Below are 22,545 nucleotides of genomic sequence, written 5' to 3' on the forward strand. Positions count from 1 at the left end.
TAGCGCTACCAGCTGGCAGCAGGAAGATTGGCACATATAAATGACTTTGACCTATACCTCCTATATTTATCACTTTAAATGCATATTGCCCACCGTTAGCTGTTTTCCTAAAGCCACCGGGTGGCGGTGAGCCCGGGTGCAAGGGCCCTTTCATCGCTGCTTTATGTGATTGCAAATCTGAATTTTCAGCATCATTACTCCAGTCTTCAGTGTCACATGATCCTTCAGAAATCATTCTGATATGCTGATTTACTGCTCAGTTGTTATCAGTTATTACTGGTACTTAATTATGATTAATAGTTCTTATTATTAAAATTAAAACCAGTTTTTGCAGCTTAATATTTTTGTGGAAACCATGATTTTTTTTTTCTTTGATGAACTGAAATTTCAAAAGAACAGCATTTATTTGAAAAAAAAAATCTTTTGTAACATTATGAATGACTTTACTGTCACTTTTGTCAAATTTAATGTGAAGGCAATTATTAATTTTCTTTCATTTTTTTTATTCTTGTCCCCAAGGTTTTGAATGATTTCCACAAAAATATTAAGTAGCAAAAACTGTTTTAAACATTAATAATAATATGAATCTTTATAAATAATTAAATGCCAATAATAACTGATAATAAGCAACAAATCAGTATATCAGAATGATTTCTGAAGGATCATGTGACACTGAAAACTGGAGTAATGATGCGGAAAATTCAGCTTTGATCACAGAAATAAATTACATAGAAAACAGTTACTTTAGATTATAATACTATTTAAAAAATATTACTGTATTTACTGCATTTTTGATCAAATAAATGCAGCCTTGTTAAGCAAAACCATAAAAAAATATAAATTATTGCACACTTGTGACCTGTAGTGTATAAGTAATAAAAAATGTGTATATATAATTAAAATTATATATAAATAATAGTAAAAAAAATGCCGTTGTAGCCGAAGTCATCTGTGAACGGGCTTCTAGCAGAGATGATCGCTAAGTTTGAGGAGGAACCTCCACTGGGCACCAAATCTTCAGCACAGGGCGACAATCCCAACAATCTGCTGGCCTATGTGTCAAATCTCACCCTTAACGAAGGTTTGTCTGGAATGGACATGAAAATATGCAGCTGCGCATGTAGAGTACTGCTTTTATGAAGTCAATCATAATTGATCTGCAATTGCTCTTATAGGTGGGAATCGGCTTGATCAGGAGGTTAAGGTCTCCGTGATTGGCGGAGGAGATTTGGGAATCGCTGCTGTGTTGAGTATTATGGCAAAAGTAACTACATATATGTCTTTTGTTTGCCAGAAATAGCTTATGGCTATGTAACTGCATTTTTCTGACCAAGCTGTGTTGTCAAACGTTCCATCATAGGGCTGTGTTGACAAACTGGTTTTGATTGACATCCCTGAGAGCTCAACCAAAGGTGGCACAACGGATTTGGAGATTTTCGGTTTACCAAAGGTCGAGGTCTCAAAAGGTGCTTTTCATCACCACATTTAACACATTATTACCACACTTGGAAAATATCCTCAATTTTAATATGTAAAGAACAGTTCAAGCAGTTTTAAAGGGGTCATATGATGCGATTTCAAGTTTTCCTTTCTCTTTGGAGTGTTACAAGCTGATTGTGAATAGATAAGATCCCTGAAGTTGCAAAGACTAAAGCCTCAAAGCCAAAGAGATATTCTTTATCAAAGTTAAGACTCTGCCACGCCCCCCTAAAACGGCTTGTTCTAACACGCCCCCACATATCTACCTCACTATGTGGAAATATTTGCATAATGTGCCCAAATGTTCACGCAAAGAAAGAAGGCGTGGTTTCAGGAGCAGGTAGTGTTGAAGCAGCATGTCAGGGAGACGCTGTGTGTTTCTAGGCGAAAGCAAAAGCACTTTATTTGGCCTTCCGAAAGTAGATGCATTTAGAAATCTTTAAGATTACTTACAACAGAACAGCAATGCATTTTATGGACGACCGTTTCGTGAACCTAGGAGAGGAGTTTAAGTATTTGCTATTGACTGTTCAAATGCGGAGTTTTGCGCATTGTGTGTGTGTGTGTGTGTGTGCGCGCGTGCGCGAGAGAGAGAGTGAGAGAGAGAGCGGTGTGTGTGTGTGTGTGCACGCTAGCGAGAGAGGGCGCGAGAGAGAGATAAAGCACTCTTAAATTGAAATTGAAATTGAGAGAGAGAGCACCACAATGCACTGGGTCAGCTGGCCAATCAGAGCAGACTGCGCTTGTCGGAAGGAGGGGCTTTGTAGAAAACGAAGCGTTTGAGAGAGGCGGGGCATAGAGGACCTACAATAATGTACAGTATTTGAAAAATAATGTGTTTTTTGAACATTAAAGCATGTCAACATATTCTGTTACACCAAATACACAAAATAATGATCTTTAAAAAAAGCATCATATGACCCCTTTAAGCAAAGTTTACTTCTGAATTATAAAATCTTAATTAGTAAAATCAAGGGTGAATCTCACAATTTATGTCCACGTCTGGGTCAGGTTTCACCCCAAAATCAAAGGAAACAATACAGCGTTATATTTTGCAAAAGATGATGTTTTATTTATTTATTTTTTGCATTATGATAATCATTTTCATGACACTTAGACACATTTTCAAATTCCAATTAGTGTTATTTTAGTATTATTTATATACTGTTATATTGTTTGTACTTTATACTGTTAATTAGCTTTTATTTTTATATTTTTACTTTTTATTTTAATTTTAGTTTTAGTAATTGTTGTTTTATGCTTTGTCATTTTTCTTAGTTTTTTTTAATATTTAGATTAAAATTGTACAATTATATTTCTATTTTTATTTATTTTTATTTCCGTTTTAGTTTTATTCTAATATTTCTATTTTTTTAATTTTGTCTTTAAAAAAAAGTTTGTAATGTTTTTTTTGTTTGTTTGTTTAGTTAGTGGTAACTGCACTGTTTCTCATTAAAGTATTACAAGAAAAATATATATATATATTTATATTCTAAGTTTATTATTTTATTTCAATTTGTCCTCATACATGTGGAATTAACCCTTAAAGATACTGTATAGTTTAATTTTAAACATCAGATTTATTTATATCAAAATGACATTATAACCAAATTACATTCTAGAAACAATATATTAATAATTTAGCACTCCATGATGTTAAGATTAGTATTAATGTAATGTAATTGATATAATATTATAGTTTTTGTTTAGATTTTGAACTTTATTTTTAAATTAAATTTAAAATTTTAGGAATTTTGTTTTGTAATTTGTTATAGATATATAAAAAGAACTAGTAAAAATGAAAAAACAAATAAATGAATACTAGGTTTTTATTAATTTTTAATTTAATTTTTTTTAGTTTGAGTTCTTTTAGAACTTCAACTTGGACTAGACGATTTATAAAAATATGTTATTATATTTCAGTTAATTATTTTAAAATATTTCTAATCGTTTTTGTTAATTATAATACATAATCCCAGGTGAAGGGACAGATGTCACAACAAAGTCATAACATATATGTAGCTCTTACTCAACCTCTCAATCACAGCAGCTGGTGACCGAGTGTGTTTCTTCTTCATGTCACAGACCTGTCGGCCTCGGCGGGCTCTAAGGTGGTGGTGATCACAGCCAATGCCTGGAGTGATGAGCAGTCATATCTGAGTGTGGTTCAGACTAATGTGGACATGTACGGAGGCATCATCCCTCGTCTCGCCCAACTCAGTCCGAAAGCCGTGCTGCTCATCGCCTCTCAACCAGGTTCGCAAACACTGAGTCATCTTCTGCTCGCTCAGCTTCTGCTTAAAGACAACAGAAATTCAAAATCGGCCCTATTTATTTTCTTCTATTCTTATAGTGAATGTTTCACAATTTAATAAGCAATTACTCATCTAAAATCTAACAGACAGCAAAGTCTTGCTTTGTAGACCATGTATGTGACCTCTTGACCTTTCTGTCCACAGTGGACGTTATGACACATGTTGCCTGGAGACAGAGTCATCTTCTGCCCACTCAGGTGATCGGTGTGGGCTGTAATCTGGACTCGGAGAGACTGTCTCACATCATCAACATTTCACTGGTGGCGAATAGCACAGGCAAGCAGGCCTGGGTCATCGGAGAACTGTCCGAGAACAAGGGTGAGTCGATCACAAGCACATTAAAATATTTTAACAAACACGGTTTCAAACTCTTAATTTGCCCTTCCACAAAATTAAAGTCTTAAGAAAGTAGCAGAAAGTCTTAAATCTATAAACTCATGGCATTCAATGTTGCATGCAATGCAAAACAATGAATATCTTCTTCAGTTTTGTTTTCCAGTACAAATATTAAAACATTCTTAAATCAAGATGCATTTATTTGAGATGCAAACTGAAGGTATAAAAAATGTAACCAAATTAGACCATGTTTAAAACAAGGAGAAACAGACATTTTCTGAGTTCAGATATTTGTCCTTTTTATGTCCTTTCCATCATAAAATCACTTCATTTTGATACATTTCCCAGAAAACAAGACGACTTTATCATGTCATCTTTGCATCTGCTTTGATTTAAAGGTCACATATTGGACACCTTTCTGGAATTTTATTTTATGTTTTGATGTCCTTAAGCAGGGCTGTCCAAACTCGGTACTGGAGGGCCGGTGTCCTGCAGAGTTTAGCTCCAACTTGCCTCAACACACCTGACTGGAAGTTTCTATGCCTAGTAAGAGCTTGATTAACTGGTTCAGGTGTGTTTAATTAGGGTTGGAGCTAATCTCTGCAGGACACCGGCCCTCCAGGACCGAGTTTGGACAGCCCTGTCCTTAATGCAGTATAAGTACCAAAAACCATCTCAATATATTTTTACGGCTCCTCTGCATCTTGTTGTGATGTTGGTTGCCAGAATCTACGTAATACAGCCTCAAATTAGAAATTTGATCGCATATCTGCTGCCACTGCCAGACAAAAAACCGACGACAGCTGTGATTAAACGCGATAAAACGAGCAGACTGGACAGAAACGATAGTCAAAAATGCTCGCGTTTGCAGCGCACACTTCTTATCAGAAAAGGTTCAATAAAGTATTGTATTTTGTTGTTATGAGCGCATCTACAGATTTCTTGCCATATGTCTATGTTTCTTGCATCTCACGACTATGTCGTGTATGAAATAATGTCTGTGTGCATGTGTATAAAACAACAAACTGACGATTTATATATAATCATTTGTAATTGTATATACATTGTTGTGATTAATTGTGGCTGGAACAATAATGTAGCTGTAAAAATAGTTGCCAGTTGAAATTGAAATGTATATACATCTTCATCATGACTAGATAGACACGGTGAGATTGTCTTTACTTTACACGTTAGATGTGATCACCTCATAGTAACATATATGGCGGTGACTGTGTAGTTCTGACATCAACTTTTTACGGAAGTTACAACGGTTCGTGAAAAATCACAGCTACTTTATGCAGGCTGTGTGCATTTTACTGTTTTGAAACTTATATGGTAGTTAAATAGCCCCTAGCCCTCAGTAATCGTAAAAAAAAAAAAGCCAGGAAATTTCAGTTTTGACAATATGGGACCTTTAAGAATTTCTGGGGATTTGCACTGAAAACAAAACAAAAATAGTAAGAAATAACTTGTGTTCAGTGTGATCAGAAGGTACAGTAAAAGTACGGTTGGAAATTGTATTTTCAAACTTTTAAGTGTTACAACAAGTCCTTACATTTTCTTAATTGGTCTTAAGAAGGTCTTAAAGTCTTAAATTTACCTTCATAAAACGTGCATAAACCCTAAAAGAGGATTTGTGGAACTGAAAACTGGACAGTTATTCTAGATAAACAGTTGTTAAATTGCTAACAATTTGCATCATGGTCATATTAACACATGAAGTGTGCATTAATGTTCTGAGGCCAGAGTGGTTTTAAATATTAAATGTAATGGCTCTCTCTGGTTGTGTATCAGTGGCATTGTGGGGTAATATGGGGCCGGGAACTGACCAGCTACAAGCGTTAACTCCAGTGTCCAACTCCACCAAACCATTAATGGACAGGTATGGGTTTAAATGATCAGCATCCAGATATTTTTCATATAATTTCAAAGAATGAATTGTTAATTTGAGGTTTGTTACTGCATTGTGAATTGTGAACTGTTTGATATGTTCTCAGGGCGTTAGAGATGCTCAAAGGCAGAGGTCAGAGGTCATGGTCAGTCGGGTTGTCCATTGCTGACATTATTCACAGCATTGTAACGGACAAGAAGAAGATACACTCTGTCACAACACTGGCTGAGGTAAGTTACCTTATAGAATGTGTATTCAGTAAGTATGTGTGTGTAAGTTGTGCATGTGTGTTTAGAGGAGTGTTTCTCAGCCAGAGGAATGCAGGATGAATTAAAATGATTTTATTTTAAAATGATCACTTAAAATCACTTGGAATATTAAAAAACGAATAAATCAAGATGTAAACTGAAAATGTCGTTTTAATAAACAAACTACATTCAGCAACATGTAAATGTTGTTGTTTTTGTTGTTGCTTTATTAAAGAACATACAGTTCTTGAAATTTATGAAATCACAAAATGAATAAGTAAATTAATATATTCTGTTAATAATAATAATAAAAAATTAGACGTGAAAATGTCTATTATTGCTGAAGAGAAAAATGAAAGTATTAAAACAACGATCTAGAAGTTAGTTTACTGTAATATAAATGTACTGTACTAAAAAGTTATTTATTTTTGTATTATTATAAACAATTAAAATATATATATGCATGTATGTATATATGTATATATATATATATATATGGAATCTAAAATTACTATAAAATGAATTCCATGTCTAAAGTTATGTTCCAAAGTTGTTCTAACAAAAATTGAGGATCCTATAAAATTTTATTTAGGCATTATACCAAAAATAACCACTGGTTGACACCCAAACTACTTAAAAAATTTTTTTTTTTTTAATAAATTTCTGTCAAAATATTACTTATCACAAAATAACCACCAAATATGGAACCTTGACATTTCCAATGATATGTTTTATATTTTGTCAAGATTATAGAAAGTTTTGACACAAATAGTATAGTAAATTTTGTAATATGACACTTGACACCACCCACTAGGGGGAGGAGCCTGCTATAAGAGTTATAGTATAATTTCTATTGTAACACAATGTCCGATTTTAAAACGGATGCATTTTGAGTGTTTAAGCTTTAAAATGATAATTGGTAGGTAAAAAAAAGGCAATAAAAAATAGCAGACAGTTAAGGAGTTAAAATGCAACTAACATTTGTAAAGATTTTTACATTTTAGATATCTAGATTGTCAAAGTTGTGTAAATGAAATTTTGTAAATGCAAACCTTTTATATCAACTATTAGTATAGGAGCCACTGATGCAGACTTGAACATATCCACACTGAAAAACGATAGAGACTGTGAAAATAAAACACTTTTTGTATTTTAATCCATGTCTGTTAATTTTGAGATTATCTAAATGCAATCCTCTGTTGTCTCGTGGCATTACCTTCTTTCAGGGTTGGGGTGGAATCGGTTCTAAAGTGTTCCTCAGCTTGCCTTGCATCCTCGGGGAAAACGGCTCTACCCGATTACCAGGAGTGGCTCTGGGTTCAGAGGAAGAAATGAAGCTGAGGGAGAGTGTGGCATGTCAGGTCAACCTCTTCATGCAGCTGAGATTGTAACTCAGGTACTGGATGAAACTGCATCACCTCTACAAATGGTGCATTTTCTCTGCAAGCTCTGTTACAATCGCAGCTTTAAGACAGTCAATTTCTCGCGGAAGGTAAAGATGCACTTTAGTCCTTCCTGCAATACTAGCTTATCTTATATTCTCACAGCAGCCACTGTGTAGCGACAGTCCTCCATCTGACAGCAATAGCACTGAAGACTTTATCTTGGCTTCCTGTGAAGCATTATGCATATTATTATTATTGCACTTGTTTACAATACAAACTATGTTTATGCAATCCTGTTTGTCATATGACTTATAAGTGGTTACCTGTGAGAATAATGCAACAATGGTGCCTTTATGAAGGTTAAATTATGGTAGAAAGGTAAAATGAATGGCTTCAAGTGCTTGTTAAATGCTGTTTAAAATGAATGGCTTCAAGTGCTTGTTAAATGCTGTTACCAATCAGGCAGATCTGTGATGTAGGTTTGCTTTTAAATCAATTAAAGGGCAAGTGAATGTATATTAATTTATAAAGAAATATTTGACCCTGGTATATTTTATCACGTTGTGCTTGTGCCATATACCTCTGAATGTGAAATTAGAATCGACAACAGCAATAATGTAAATATTAAAATAAACACTCCACTTTATGTATTGTCTCATTGTTGCAACAAGGAAAACAAGTTTTTTTTAGTTAATAAAATGTCAAATGAGCATGAGTTCAAAAAGTTCAAACATTAACCTGGGTTTAAAAGTTTCAATAGACTGAACATCAAGACCATTTAACCTCAGAAGCATAATATAAATGCAATTAAATATAAGCTCTGAATACAAACAACAAAGTACAAATCAAACCTGTTCTATTTACAATTACACAACAAAGCCATTAAATGACCTTGAATATACAGTTTCTTCATTTTAACATTCAGTGTGGTGGCTGTATTTCCCAGTATATAATTTTTGACCAAGCTGTGCTTCATCATCTTCCACAAGATGGCGAAAGAGGGCAGTACACAGCACTAAGGTTTACAGTTGAAGGAATTTCCTTTTTGAGCAAATCAGAGACCACTGAAAAATGCCCTTTCAATGTAATCAGGGAACTTATGTCAGTGTGGTAAGATCCTTGTTTACATTTCCACAACATCTTCATATTTAATGTGCATCGTTAGATGCATTTTCATAATATAACCAAAGTTTAAAAAGAAAACACAATTGCACCAAGATATAAAACCAACCAATAAAACATAAGAAAGAAATAACAACTGATCTAATTGCGGGGAACATAATATCTCCCAGAAAACAACAGAGACACAAACAAAATAATGGTGAATGTCACGTATTCTGTGTTGACCAGTGGAAATATCAGTAACTCAAATACTAAACAAATTAAAGATATAATTTCAAACCACATGACGACTACCTAGAAGATTGGTTACTCAACTAGCTAAATGGTTATTCTGATAACTGCTACAACTATAATGCTTCACCTAAGAAAAGGAGATTCCGGTACATCACTTTTGCATGACACACTGATAAAACACATTCTAGCATTCTGTTTAGATCAGTCATATATAACACACATTGCAACACCTAAAATATTGAAATATGTTCACTTGATATCATCGAAGCACAAAAGTCCAAACGATGGAAACATGCCTTCAGTTCACACTACTTAAGTGTGACTCCAGCAACTAATGACTTGAAACATGCATTCGACAGAAGTCTGAATCAGAGTGTACAGGAGAGAGCATTGTGGGTCGTGATTTTTTGGGCGGTAGTCTTGGGAGCTGTGACTGACTCCCATCTTGATCAGTCTGGTTTGGAACCACCTGATTGGGTCGTGATTTTTTGGCCGGTAGTCTTGGGAGCTGTGACTGACTCCTATCTTGATCAGTCTGGTCTGGAACCACCTGATTGCACGGGACTAAAGATACAAGGTTGGGTTTATCTGCAAAGTCAATAGGTGGTTGGGGAAAAATGCAGTCTGGAGTCACCCAACTGTTTGCCGCCTCAATGCATGAAGGATGTGGAGGGAGTGGCGAAGATTCAGGCGTGTAGAAGAACATAGATGGGGGCGGTAGAGGAAGAGACATGGCATCTTCTGGAGGAAGGGGAAGGGTGGTGTTCATGAGACTCAAGTTTGAGTTTTGCGGCAATGTGGCCACCATCTCCAGCAGCCTCTCCACAGACAGATCCTCCTCTTCTGAGAGGTTGTCGTAATGCGAGGTGTTGGAAGGTCTCCGGTCACCTGATGATGGTGGCACATAAAGGTTGACCGGAAACTTGCTTAGCTGCCGATAGGATCTATACGAGGAAGGTGATGAAGATGGATCTTCTAAGATGAGATCCAAAGGTTGGGTAATTGGTGGTGGTGGTGGAGGAAGGCAAAATGGGACATCCTCTTCTAGAGGTGAAAGCTCAAACCCTTCTTTTGTACAGGGAAGAGGTGGAGGAGGTAGTTCTGGGAGATTGAAAGAGTGGATACTGGATGAATCTGTTATGGGTGGCTGGTACGGAGGAGGCCAATCTTCAGACACCGCTGATAGGGTTCTACTAACACATTCATTCTTCAACGAAAGTGTCTCTGCTGAAAACAGTGCAGATTCTGGGTGTAGTAGATTATCTGGTCTTTGTACAGGTGCACTGTCTTCATTCTTCACCGTGGTCCCTGGTTCTTCAGGTGTAGCTTGTGACAGTAAAGAGTTGGAAGTTGAGTGGGTGTGCTTTGAAAGAGGGGAAGATGAGGTAATGGTAGGGATGTATTTTTCTTTGCTCTGCTTGTGGGTGGTGGTGTCTTCTGTCTGAAGCTTGTTTGAGGTTTGACTGTTGTGTGCTGATGGTGGTAAGGGTACACACTCAGTCTTGATTACTGGAAGCAGTACTATTGAACGCTCCTCGCCCAGGGGTATCTTTGGGAACTCATCTCCCTTGGCTACAAGTCAAACCCAGAAAAAAAAGAGTTGTTATAATAGTCTAGAATTGCATACAACCACAGTACACTCTTTAGAAGAAAGTTTTTTTCAAGGTTCAGCAAATAACCCTCTTTTAATCAAAGACCATTTTTATTGTTGAGTTGGCCATATGGGTCTTAATGTTACATTATAACAGGGGTCATCAACTCTGGACCTCAAGATCCACTTTCCTGCAGCATTTAGCTCCAACCTGGATTAAACACACGTACCTGCAACTTTGTAGTAATCGAGAAGACCTTGATTAGCTTGTTCAGGTGTGTTTGATTAAGGTTGGAGCTAAACTCGGCAGTAAAGTGGATCTCGAGGTCCAGAGTTGAGAATCCCTATATTATAGGTTAGCGAGAGCTTCCAGCTTCTTTGAATCACCTGTCCAAATGGTTTTCTAAACATCTATGGCATAATAATTGCTTTGTGGAAGCTTCTCTAACTGTAACCTTTATTTTTGAGTCTACACCAGGGATTCTCAACTCTGGCCCTCAAGGTTCATATTCCTGCAGAGTTTAGCTCCAAGAGTTTCAACTCAAACTCACCTGCCAGTAACTTTCTAGAAATTGTCCTGAAGACCTAGATTAGATTGTTCAGGTGTGTTTGATTAGGGTTGGAGCTAAACTCTGCAGGAAAGTGGACCACGGGTGCCAGAGTTGAGAACCCCTGGTCCACACTTTGCAGACTCTAAAGACATTCAGAATCTTGTGAACAAGGCTTCCTTAATTATTCTCTTTGGTATTTGCTCAGAATGTTCTCATTTACAAGAAAACACATTCTGTCTTTTACCTGGAGCAGGGAGGTCAAGCTTCATCCTGCGGAGTTCTGACATAGACAACTGTAGGTGCTCAATAACAGCATCATCGCTCATGCTGAAGGAAGAAGCAATACGCTCCTGCAGAAACTCCCTCAAGTCCTCCAGAGACATCTTCAGAAGATGCTCTGATGGAAAAAGAATGAGGCTTTAGACTTTATAAGCTTCTAATTAAACTAATCTACACTACCCAAACATGAAAATTAAAGAACTTCTGGCTGATAGAACATCTAGGCAGCTGATTTACCACTACAACCACAACTCGTTTTTGAGCACTACTGCCCAGATTAAACATTGTTTTAACAGTTTACCAGAAACTCTCTTTTAAATTTTACATCATAGATAATTACTAACAAGTCAATTAATCCAGTACACTTAATCCAGTGAGTGTATCTTGAATAACCCTAAATTAAGTTTCTTGCTCAAGGGTGCAATGATGATAGTTTATAAATCACCATATGTGGCATCTGCACCTACAAACTTTCGGGAACCTGATCTTTAACCACTATACGGTTCTATGCTGTACATACTGGACATGGTGACAGCTCATGTGGGTCTTCAGAGATCCAAAGTGGGATTCTTACTTACTTTTGTGCAATTTGAGGAGCGTATAGGCCATGGCGGTTAGAACTTTTTCTCCTTCTAATATGTAGATGTCCCAAAGGCGCAGGGTGAGTGTAAAGGGTGTCTATATAGTAGAAACACAACAGACTCAAGTCATCAACCAGCTAAGCAGAGCTTCAATATGAATAAAACATTGACACAGGATTCTCTAAAGGGTTCAGCCCAACCATATGAAACTTAGCAGATGATGTTTCCAGTCTTTTTCACACAAAAACTCGCTGTATACAAATTACGTAATTCTCATTGAGTATTCAGCACAGAGTTGCAAAATTTGGACTCGGCTGGTGAAAAATGATGTCCTGTCGAGGCAAGGCCACTGATAGGGTGGTAAACTAGACCTTCTGTCCAGGGCCTGGACTGGATCAAAAAGAGGTGGGTCCAGAAAGAGAGCACAATTACACCATTTATCTACACCGAAAAGGTCCATATTTTAGAGTAGTAATAGGTGCCCTTACAGTACCACTATGAAACTTTTAGGGGTAAATAAGCTACAAGATGTCTCTTTAGGCTACTACCCAGTGACAAGCTGCTTAACCCCTAAAGGTACATTTTTTGCAATTTGTTTTCTGAGTGTACTAGGATCCATCATATATATTTGTTAAGGTTGCATTGTGTCACTTTTGTCACTGGAAAACCAGTTTGGACATACCCGCCTCATATTCATACAAGAATGTAACATGTTTTATATTTCATTGTGATTTATTGAAAGTATCAACTCCATAACTGAGACCTTTTACTAGTGATATAAAACAGTGAAAATTAAAATGATGCCTCACCCTGTCAATAAAACACTGAAGGAACCATTTGGTTGTGTAGATACCAGTGGACATCTGTTCCTTATCCTGAGTTGAAGAAAACATTGGAAAAACTGAGAAAGTGTTTATATTTTGTTAAAAGGCAAACAACTTGAGGTTAAAATAAGAAATCTCACCAAGTGTTTCCTGAGTTTGGGAAGGAGTTTGGACAGTATTTGGTCATGATGAACCTGAAATCGCTGGAGTTTGGGAAACCCCGGGATGAAGAATCCTTTAAGAATCCACAGAGGAAGACACAGAGATGTATCACCAATTACAGAGTGTACTACAAAAACAAAGAGATCTATGTATCTACACACAGAGTCAGAGAGACTTACTCACCATGCATGGCATGTTTCTGATTGGTCAGTAGCCTCTTACCGTGTTGTAGACCGAATACGCTGCCAGCACATGGAACAGTGCTTGCTGTCTGTAAAGGACAAATAACACGGGTCAAAAAAAACAGTTTTCAATATATTACATGATGGCTATAATTAGGATTTCACACATCTAGTTTCAGTGTATGTAGTAACAAGGTCAATGACATGATGCTAATATTTCTGTGACTGGATCTAGTAATTTATTGAGGAATACATTAAAATCCACTTGAATCTTGAATGAGACTCTTCTATAAAAAGTTTGATTCGATTTATAAATTACATTGTTTTATATGTTTTGTAAGTGCATAATGCCAAAAATGTCAGATGGTATAATCATTGTAATACCATGGAAGCCTGTTTCCGCCAATGGTTAAAAAAAAACGGCAATTGTGACTTTTTAATCTCACAATCTTCACAGTTGTAGCTTTATATCTTACATTTCTGAGTTTATATTATTCTCAAGAATTGAGAAATAAAAAGATAATAATTGTGAGAAAAAAAGTTGCAATTACCCTTTTTTTAATTTCTATGACAGAAACCAGCCTCCATATAACAGAAAAAAAAAAAATCTTAAAAAAGACTAGTTCCTGGAAAAAAGTAATTTTCCAACTTTTAGATTTCATAAGAAATAGTGAAATAAATTATTAATATTTAAAAAAAAATTATCTGCGAAAACAAAGTGTGGTATAACTGTGTGGCAAGGTGAGTCTCATAAAAAGGGTCAAATTAATTTGATCTTTTCATGAGATGGCAAGGTATAACCCTAAGAAAACTTCACGGTATTCATGGTCAATGATGTTTATGCCAACAGATACATTTTTTATATTATTCTCAAGAATTGAGAAATAAAAAGATAATAATTGTGAGAAAAAAAAGTTGCAATTACCCTTTTTTTAATTTCTATGACAGAAACCAGCCTCCATATAACAGAAGAAAAAAAATCTTAAAAAAGACTAGATTCCTGGAAAAAAGTAATTTTCCAACTTTTAGATTTCATAAGAAATAGTGAAATAAATTATTAATATTAAAAAAATATATATCTGCGAAAACAAAGTGTGGTATAACTGTGTGGCAAGGTGAGTCTCATAAAAAGGGTCAAATTAATTTGATCTTTTCATGAGATGGCAAGGTATAACTCTAAGAAAACTTCACGGTATTCATGGTCAATGATGTTTATGCCAACAGATACATTCTTAAAAATACTTTTCTATGAGTCGTTAGATAAATGTATTTTGGGTAAAAAAGCTGAAATTTTCTATTAAAATATGTTTTTCAAAAATATATGAACCCAACAAGAATTCAACGATTAAAATTTGTCCTTTTTTCCCCAACATTGATCCATCTTTGTCATTAACCCAACAAAATTTTGTCCAAAAAGCACTGAGGGTCCAGCCCAAATCGAACAGCAGAAAGAAACCAGCTCACAGTAGCAGCAAGAGTCCATTCATGCATAAGTCATCACATCAGGAGATGCGCGTTAATAATTCATAACGTCTGCAAATTTGAGAAGATTTAGCAATGCACAGCAAGACCCTTCATAAGAGGCCAGAGGAAAGCAGAATTGTGACTAGCGTGCTGTAGAAACACATTTAGAAGCAACACAAGCAAACAACAGATGTGTTAAACAGCACTTCCGCCCCATATCCTCTTATTCGCTGTGCAGCGCTAATAAAAATGTAGAAGTCATTGCTCAGAGCTTCCATCCGCCAGATACCCCATGCAGAGAGGCTGGTGCTTGATCTATGTCTGTTGTGGGTGTGCCGCCCAAGCAAACCACATGGCTGAAACCTCTTCATGCACTTTGGTCTACAAGCCTCTTTCAATTTGTTAAGTAAGTTGGATGACACTATTACATGTCAAATTTACTGAAAGGTTATTGAGGGCCATCTGGTCAATATTTTGTTTTAAAAAATCATGCTGCACTCATTTTCTGTCAAATTGGCAGTTGAAAAATGGAAAAAATAACCCAAATGTTTTTGATGTCTGTCCATTTTTAAGAGGATATACAATCCCAAGTGGGTCTTTATGATTGTCCTGTACAAAAGGAAATCATTTTTTTCATGACACTGTGGCAGATCTTTAGTTGTTATGGACAACATCAAAGTAGATATTTATTCTGGGCATAATGGTAACGAGTCACCGGTTGTGTCATTTCCTGTGAGGCTGCTCACAGTATCAGGAAGTTGAACAAAAACTCAGTCACAAAGAGGAAGTAGCTCTTGTTTTGGTTAAGTTTACAAGGTCTGAGCACTTCATTTCAGAAACATCTCAACTCGAAACTCTTTATATTCATTTGACTCAAAGTCTGCTTGCCAAACAGACCTCGAGTCAAATGAAGATAAAGAAATGCTTTCTTGTGCGTGTGTATGTATGAATTTGTGAAATATCTTACTTGACCCCAAAGCGTTCCATGAACATGATATGGTTTCTGAAGGTCCTGTTGACATCCAAATCAATCTGCTTAATTTCTGTCGAATACTTCTTGGCTTGTTCCTTCATTTTCTGCAACAACATTAAAACAAAAAAGTTGCCAATGAACAAATTAGAATTTCAATGCAAAATTTTAGCATTAGCCGCACCAAACAGAATTGTAAAAATAACAAAATTTCCCAAACACTCCTCTATCTGCCATTGGTCAGACAAACAGGTAGCCCAACCCCAAACTCCTGACACTGCTCAAACAAGTGGAGTAAATACAGCAATATACTCAAAGTAGGGATGCACCGAATGTTCGGCAACCGAAATTCGGCCGAAAATAGCAAAAAAAAAACTAATTCGGTATCTGGCCGAATAAGTGAAAAGACAGAAGCATTTGTACTAAACAATGACGTGACGCGATCAAATAGAGGCGCGCACTAATGCAGCAAACATGTCGGCAGTGTGGAAGCATTTAAAACTGTCCGAGAAAGATGCAAAAATCATTACAAGTACTGACAGCGAGAGACTGTTAAGTACTGCATCGCATGTCTTCGATGAGAAGAGGAAGGGGTGGTTGTTGCTGGTTACTGTATGATGATTGAAATCACAAAATGGCCTTAATTAGTGAATAAACTGCAGAATGTTGTTTTCTAATACACGCATGGATTGCATGTATTAAAGCACTGCACGAGCTCACGGCGCCAGGTTTCAAAGTCCAAAGCGCGAAGAAAATCTGCACTGTGAAAAAGTTTTACTCGTCAGTTGCTCAGTAACATTTTTATGAATTTTTACATCTATAAAAAGTTTGATTCGATTTATAAATTACATTGTTTTATATGTTTTGTAAGTGCATAATGCCAAAAATGTCAGATGGTATAATCATTGTAATACCATGGAAGCCTGTTTCCGCCAATGGTTAAAAAAAAACGGCAATTGTGACTTTTTAATCTCACAATCTTCACAGTTGTAGCTTTATATCTTACATTTCTGAGTTTATATTATTCTCAAGAATTGAGAAATAAAAAGATAATAATTGTGAGAAAAAAAAGTTGCAATTACCCTTTTTTTAATTTCTATGACAGAAACCAGCCTCCATATAACAGAAAAAAAAAAAATCTTAAAAAAGACTAGTTCCTGGAAAAAAGTAATTTTCCAACTTTTAGATTTCATAAGAAATAGTGAAATAAATTATTAATATTTAAAAAAAAATTATCTGCGAAAACAAAGTGTGGTATAACTGTGTGGCAAGGTGAGTCTCATAAAAAGGGTCAAATTAATTTGATCTTTTCATGAGATGGCAAGGTATAACCCTAAGAAAACTTCACGGTATTCATGGTCAATGATGTTTATGCCAACAGATACATTTTTAAAAATACTTTTCTATGAGTCGTTAGATAAATGTATTTTGGGTAAAAAAGCTGAAATTTTCTATTAAAATATGTTTTTCAAAAATATATGAACCCAACAAGAATTCAACGATTAAAATTTGTCCTTTTTTCCCCAACATTGATCCATCTTTGTCATTAACCCAACAAAATTTTGTCCAAAAAGCACTGAGGGACCAGCCCAAATCGAACAGCAGAAAGAAACCAGCTCACAGTAGCAGCAAGAGTCCATTCATGCATAAGTCATCACATCAGGAGATGCGCGTTAATAATTCATAACGTCTGCAAATTTGAGAAGATTTAGCAATGCACAGCAAGACCCTTCATAAGAGGCCAGAGGAAAGCAGAATTGTGACTAGCGTGCTGTAGAAACACATTTAGAAGCAACACAAGCAAACAACAGATGTGTTAAACAGCACTTCCGCCCCATATCCTCTTATTCGCTGTGCAGCGCTAATAAAAATGTAGAAGTCATTGCTCAGAGCTTCCATCCGCCAGATACCCCATGCAGAGAGGCTGGTGCTTGATCTATGTCTGTTGTGGGTGTGCCGCCCAAGCAAACCACATGGCTGAAACCTCTTCATGCACTTTGGTCTACAAGCCTCTTTCAATTTGTTAAGTAAGTTGGATGACACTATTACATGTCAAATTTACTGAAAGGTTATTGAGGGCCATCTGGTCAATATTTTGTTTTAAAAAATCATGCTGCACTCATTTTCTGTCAAATTGGCAGTTGAAAAATGGAAAAAATAACCCAAATGTTTTTGATGTCTGTCCATTTTTAAGAGGATATACAATCCCAAGTGGGTCTTTATGATTGTCCTGTACAAAAGGAAATCATTTTTTTCATGACACTGTGGCAGATCTTTAGTTGTTATGGACAACATCAAAGTAGATATTTATTCTGGGCATAATGGTAACGAGTCACCGGTTGTGTCATTTCCTGTGAGGCTGCTCACAGTATCAGGAAGTTGAACAAAAACTCAGTCACAAAGAGGAAGTAGCTCTTGTTTTGGTTAAGTTTACAAGGTCTGAGCACTTCATTTCAGAAACATCTCAACTCGAAACTCTTTATATTCATTTGACTCAAAGTCTGCTTGCCAAACAGACCTCGAGTCAAATGAAGATAAAGAAATGCTTTCTTGTGCGTGTGTATGTATGAATTTGTGAAATATCTTACTTGACCCCAAAGCGTTCCATGAACATGATATGGTTTCTGAAGGTCCTGTTGACATCCAAATCAATCTGCTTAATTTCTGTCGAATACTTCTTGGCTTGTTCCTTCATTTTCTGCAACAACATTAAAACAAAAAAGTTGCCAATGAACAAATTAGAATTTCAATGCAAAATTTTAGCATTAGCCGCACCAAACAGAATTGTAAAAATAACAAAATTTCCCAAACACTCCTCTATCTGCCATTGGTCAGACAAACAGGTAGCCCAACCCCAAACTCCTGACACTGCTCAAACAAGTGGAGTAAATACAGCAATATACTCAAAGTAGGGATGCACCGAATGTTCGGCAACTGAAATTCGGCCGAAAATAGCAAAAAAAAAACTAATTCGGTATCTGGCCGAATAAGTGAAAAGACAGAATCATTTGTACTAAACAATGACGTGACGCGATCAAATAGAGGCGCGCACTAATGCAGCAAACATGTCGGCAGTGTGGAAGCATTTAAAACTGTCCGAGAAAGATGCAAAAATCATTACAAGTACTGACAGCGAGAGACTGTTAAGTACTGCATCGCATGTCTTCGATGAGAAGAGGAAGGGGTGGTTGTTGCTGGTTACTGTATGATGATTGAAATCACAAAATGGCCTTAATTAGTGAATAAACTGCAGAATGTTGTTTTCTAATACACGCATGGATTGCATGTATTAAAGCACTGCACGAGCTCACGGCGCCAGGTTTCAAAGTCCAAAGCGCGAAGAAAATCTGCACTGTGAAAAAGTTTTACTCGTCAGTTGCTCAGTAACATTTTTATGAATTTTTACAAGGCATGTGTGTGACATTGCGATAGGCTATGCGAGACAAACATCTTCCCAAATCTGTATTGAGAAGCATTTATAAATCTGCTGTGGTCAACAACAAGAAGCGCTGAGGTCTTCCTGCGGGTTTCCGCCGAAATAAAAGCAGATAAAAAGCAAGAACTCCATCAACATTCATACGTTTTATTATTGTAATTTTACAGTTTTGTCAAATAAAATAAAAAAGACAATAATAATGATACTACTAATTACAACAACTACATTCACATAGTTGTTCAAATTGGGATCCGTAATATTTTCTAATGTTTTAAAAGATTCGCTTCTGCTCAGCAAGGGCGCATTTATTTGTACAGTAAAAAATACATGCCCGATTCAAAAAAATATTATTTTACTAACTTATTAATTTGAACTTAAATTGTGCTTTGTTGGTATAATGTCTGCTAGAATGTTAAAAAATGTTCAGTGTTAAGTAAATATTTTTTAATTGTTTTGTAATTGATTTTTTTTCTTTGAAAAGCAAGACAAGACAGCAAAAAGCACATTTTGGCTATTTAATTTATGCGATGGTGAAAAAACTGGCAAAATACATGAGGGGGAAAAACGTGCAGGTATTCTGCCTTTTGCCTGCGTTTCATTTTGTTTGGTTTCGGCCAAGAATTTTTATTTCGGCGCATCCCTATCAGAAAGTCAAACTACAAATGGCTTACTAATGGTTATCTCCACATATTGTTTATTTATTTTTGTTAACATTGTCACTATAAACTGTTGTACAGAAAGAGCTGCATTAACTTTCCACAGGAAAAAACAACAACAGTATATACAGTACATTTAGAAATGATCATTTGGGATGAACTAGCCGTCTAATTAAATCCACAGTGAACATTTTTAAAACAATGCATGTACAATAAGGCTGATTTTACTTTTATATATTTAGAACATTAGCAGGTGACTGATTGTCACTGCAGCGCAGTACTTGAACTACAGTGCATCTAAACCAAACCATCAAACCTGCATCTAAATTCTCATTCCGGAACCTTGATAGCCACTGGTTTCCATTTAAGCGCTACACTTCTGCTATTTACATTCGTGAGAGCAGCAAACAAGTTATAAATATTACAGCGGCACCTAGATATATTTAGAAATTGAGATATAGATACACGTTCAGTTATAAATAAAACTCTTGAAAGTTAAAGATTCTGAAATGACTGAAAACAGATGGTAAAAACAAGATGGTAGTTCTTAAACTACTGTTCAAAAGTTTGGAGTCCGTAAGATTTTTTTAAAATGTTTTTAACGTTTTGTTTTTTTTGAGTCTCCTATACATTTATTGGATCAAAAATACAGTAAAAACAATAATAGTGTGAAATATTAACTTAACTGTTTTCTATTATCATATATTGAGATCAAAGCTGAATTTTTAGCGAATCATTACTCAGTCTTCAGTGTCACATGATCCTTCAGAAAACATCCTAATATGCTGATTTACTACTCAAAAACATTTCAATGTTGAATTGTATTATCAATTATTATTCTTTGATGAATAGAAGTTCAAAAGAACAGCATTTATTTAAAAAAAACAAATTAACATTATAAATGTCTTTACTCTCACTTTTAATCAATTTAATGTGTCCTTGCTGAATAAAAGTAGTAATTAAGACCCCAAACCTTTGAACGGTAGTGTATAGCCTACCGTTTTTCAGTTAATCAGACTTTTGGTTTGCGATGTAAAGACTGGTCAACTTATCGCAGCTTATTCTAGCAACTTTTATTGTATTTTTTATGTAATACCTTGGATCTTATGTAATAATTGTCAGACTACACAAAGCATGCAACGCAGAAAACCTTTGTTGTGAAATAAAACATTGTTGTGCCAAAAGGCCAGACTGGAGACAAAACACATCTGGCTAATTAAACTCAGACAATCACACAGGACAAACCAAAACCCAAACAAGCGAGTCATTGAATAAATGAACATCAAACAGCCACTTTTTCATTCAAAAGACCTAATGGAGCCCAAACACATCTCACAAACACGATTCCTGCAAAGCTCCTACCTCGTACTTCCTGCAATTCGCCTCTTTCACCTTTTCCACGTCCAGCAGCAGAGCCCAGGCCTGACCGCGCAGCTTCAAGGGAATCCCCTTGTATACCCGCTTCATCATCTGAAAAATGCACATGGGAAGAGGAAACAAACAGATGGCGAGATTTATTTTTGGGTCTCCCAAGTTTCCGGATGTGTGGGCCTAAAAATCCCACACAGCAGCCTTGAGTGGCATATTATGGGAATACAATGGCAGCAACAGCAATATGATAAGAGACAACAATGTTGAGTTACACAATGTTAATGAAACAAAAATTATACACAATTCTTAAAGGCCAGGATCAGGAAACAGTCCTCCATAAAATGTGCTGCACACATCTGAATATTTGGGTTGAACTGTTCTGGAACAGTGTTGTAAATACAACTTAACCACTGATTTCTAGTCGTGTGCTCTTTTGGAAGACCAAACAAAGTAGTTTCGCTTTCACAACGAAACAGCGTCACAGTGAGTGGAGGCGGCGGGCTTGAGAACGACGCGGCTGGCGGATTCGACGAAGGAGCGTCCGGCGGGCTTGCAGCAACCACATGTGATGACCCCGGGCTGGACTCCGCTTCGTCCACGGTGAAAGCCGATCCGGCGATCCACAGCGCAAAGTTTATGTATTTCCTCAGCGACCAGCACGGATCAGCTCCAGGTAGGGCTGGACGATATGGCCAAAATTGATATCACGATATATTTCTTAATTTCGGTGGATACGATATAATTCCGATATCGATATGATTTATGGTTTATTTATCTGAAATAGAAATATTTTCTAACATTATAAAAGCCTTTATCATCACTTTTGATAAATTTTAAGTATCCTTGCTAAATAAAAGTATTAATTTCTATAATTTCTTTCCCAAAAAATTATAAAAATTATACTGAATGGAATAATGTTACAAAAGCTTTTTATTTCAGATAAATGCTGATCTTTGGATCTTTCTATTCATCAAAGAATCCTGAAAAAAAAATTTACTCAACTGTTTTAAATATTGATAATCAGCAAATCAGCATATTAAAATGATTTCTGAAGGATCATGTGACTGGAGTAATGATGCTGAAATTTTAGCTATGTATGGTCACAGGAATAAATTACATTTTAAAACCTATTCAAATAGAAAGCGATTTTAAATAGTAAAAATATTTAAACATTTTACTGATTTTGCTGTACTTTAGATCAAATAAATGCAGCCTTGGTGAGCAGAAGAGAATTCTTAAAAAAAAAAAAACCCTTAAAAATCTTACTGTTCAAAAACTTTTGACTGGTAGTGTAGGCTGATTATTCTTATAGATTGAAACAAATGTGCTTCAGCCAGAAAAAAGGGTATGAAAAGTGCTCCGAGTCGCTGCAGAAAACAAAAAAATTGAACAACAACAAAAACTGGAAATGTTGCTGGAGACGGGCTTATTTAAAATGAAAACTCATTCTCTGCCAGCAGAGGTGCTT

The 22,545-nt window shown here is 36.0% G+C and overlaps 2 protein-coding genes across 2 annotated transcripts in view; one reads left to right on the forward strand and one right to left on the reverse strand.

The window, feature by feature from the left end:
- Positions 1 to 241: 241 nt before the first annotated feature.
- Positions 242 to 8,314, forward strand: LOC107572876 (ubiquitin-conjugating enzyme E2 variant 3-like). The gene is made up of 9 exons (XM_016259300.1): positions 242 to 259; positions 940 to 1,081; positions 1,176 to 1,264; positions 1,361 to 1,466; positions 3,565 to 3,735; positions 3,939 to 4,112; positions 5,925 to 6,012; positions 6,128 to 6,251; positions 7,496 to 8,314. Exons 1-9 carry the CDS (start codon positions 242 to 244, stop codon positions 7,658 to 7,660), a joined length of 1,077 nt encoding a protein of 358 aa, XP_016114786.1. The 3' UTR covers positions 7,661 to 8,314.
- A 162-nt stretch (positions 8,315 to 8,476) lies between these two features.
- The window catches only part of LOC107572877 (USP6 N-terminal-like protein), a 28,375-nt gene continuing 14,306 nt past the window's right edge, over positions 8,477 to 22,545 (reverse strand). The window contains exons 6-14 of the mRNA XM_016259301.1: positions 21,069 to 21,176; positions 18,203 to 18,312; positions 13,182 to 13,240; positions 12,977 to 13,071; positions 12,822 to 12,887; positions 12,010 to 12,109; positions 11,397 to 11,549; positions 9,561 to 10,582; positions 8,477 to 9,479 (exon numbers count right to left, since the gene is read on the reverse strand). Of these exons, the coding sequence (XP_016114787.1) occupies positions 9,342 to 9,479; positions 9,561 to 10,582; positions 11,397 to 11,549; positions 12,010 to 12,109; positions 12,822 to 12,887; positions 12,977 to 13,071; positions 13,182 to 13,240; positions 18,203 to 18,312; positions 21,069 to 21,176 (1,851 nt within the window). The 3' untranslated portion in view covers positions 8,477 to 9,341. The remainder of the gene's footprint in view (positions 9,480 to 9,560; positions 10,583 to 11,396; positions 11,550 to 12,009; positions 12,110 to 12,821; positions 12,888 to 12,976; positions 13,072 to 13,181; positions 13,241 to 18,202; positions 18,313 to 21,068; positions 21,177 to 22,545) is intronic.

This window comes from Sinocyclocheilus grahami, unplaced genomic scaffold, assembly GCF_001515645.1.
Source record: "Sinocyclocheilus grahami isolate Dianchi unplaced genomic scaffold, SAMN03320097.WGS_v1.1 scaffold1827.1, whole genome shotgun sequence".
Taxonomy (NCBI): domain Eukaryota; kingdom Metazoa; phylum Chordata; class Actinopteri; order Cypriniformes; family Cyprinidae; genus Sinocyclocheilus; species Sinocyclocheilus grahami.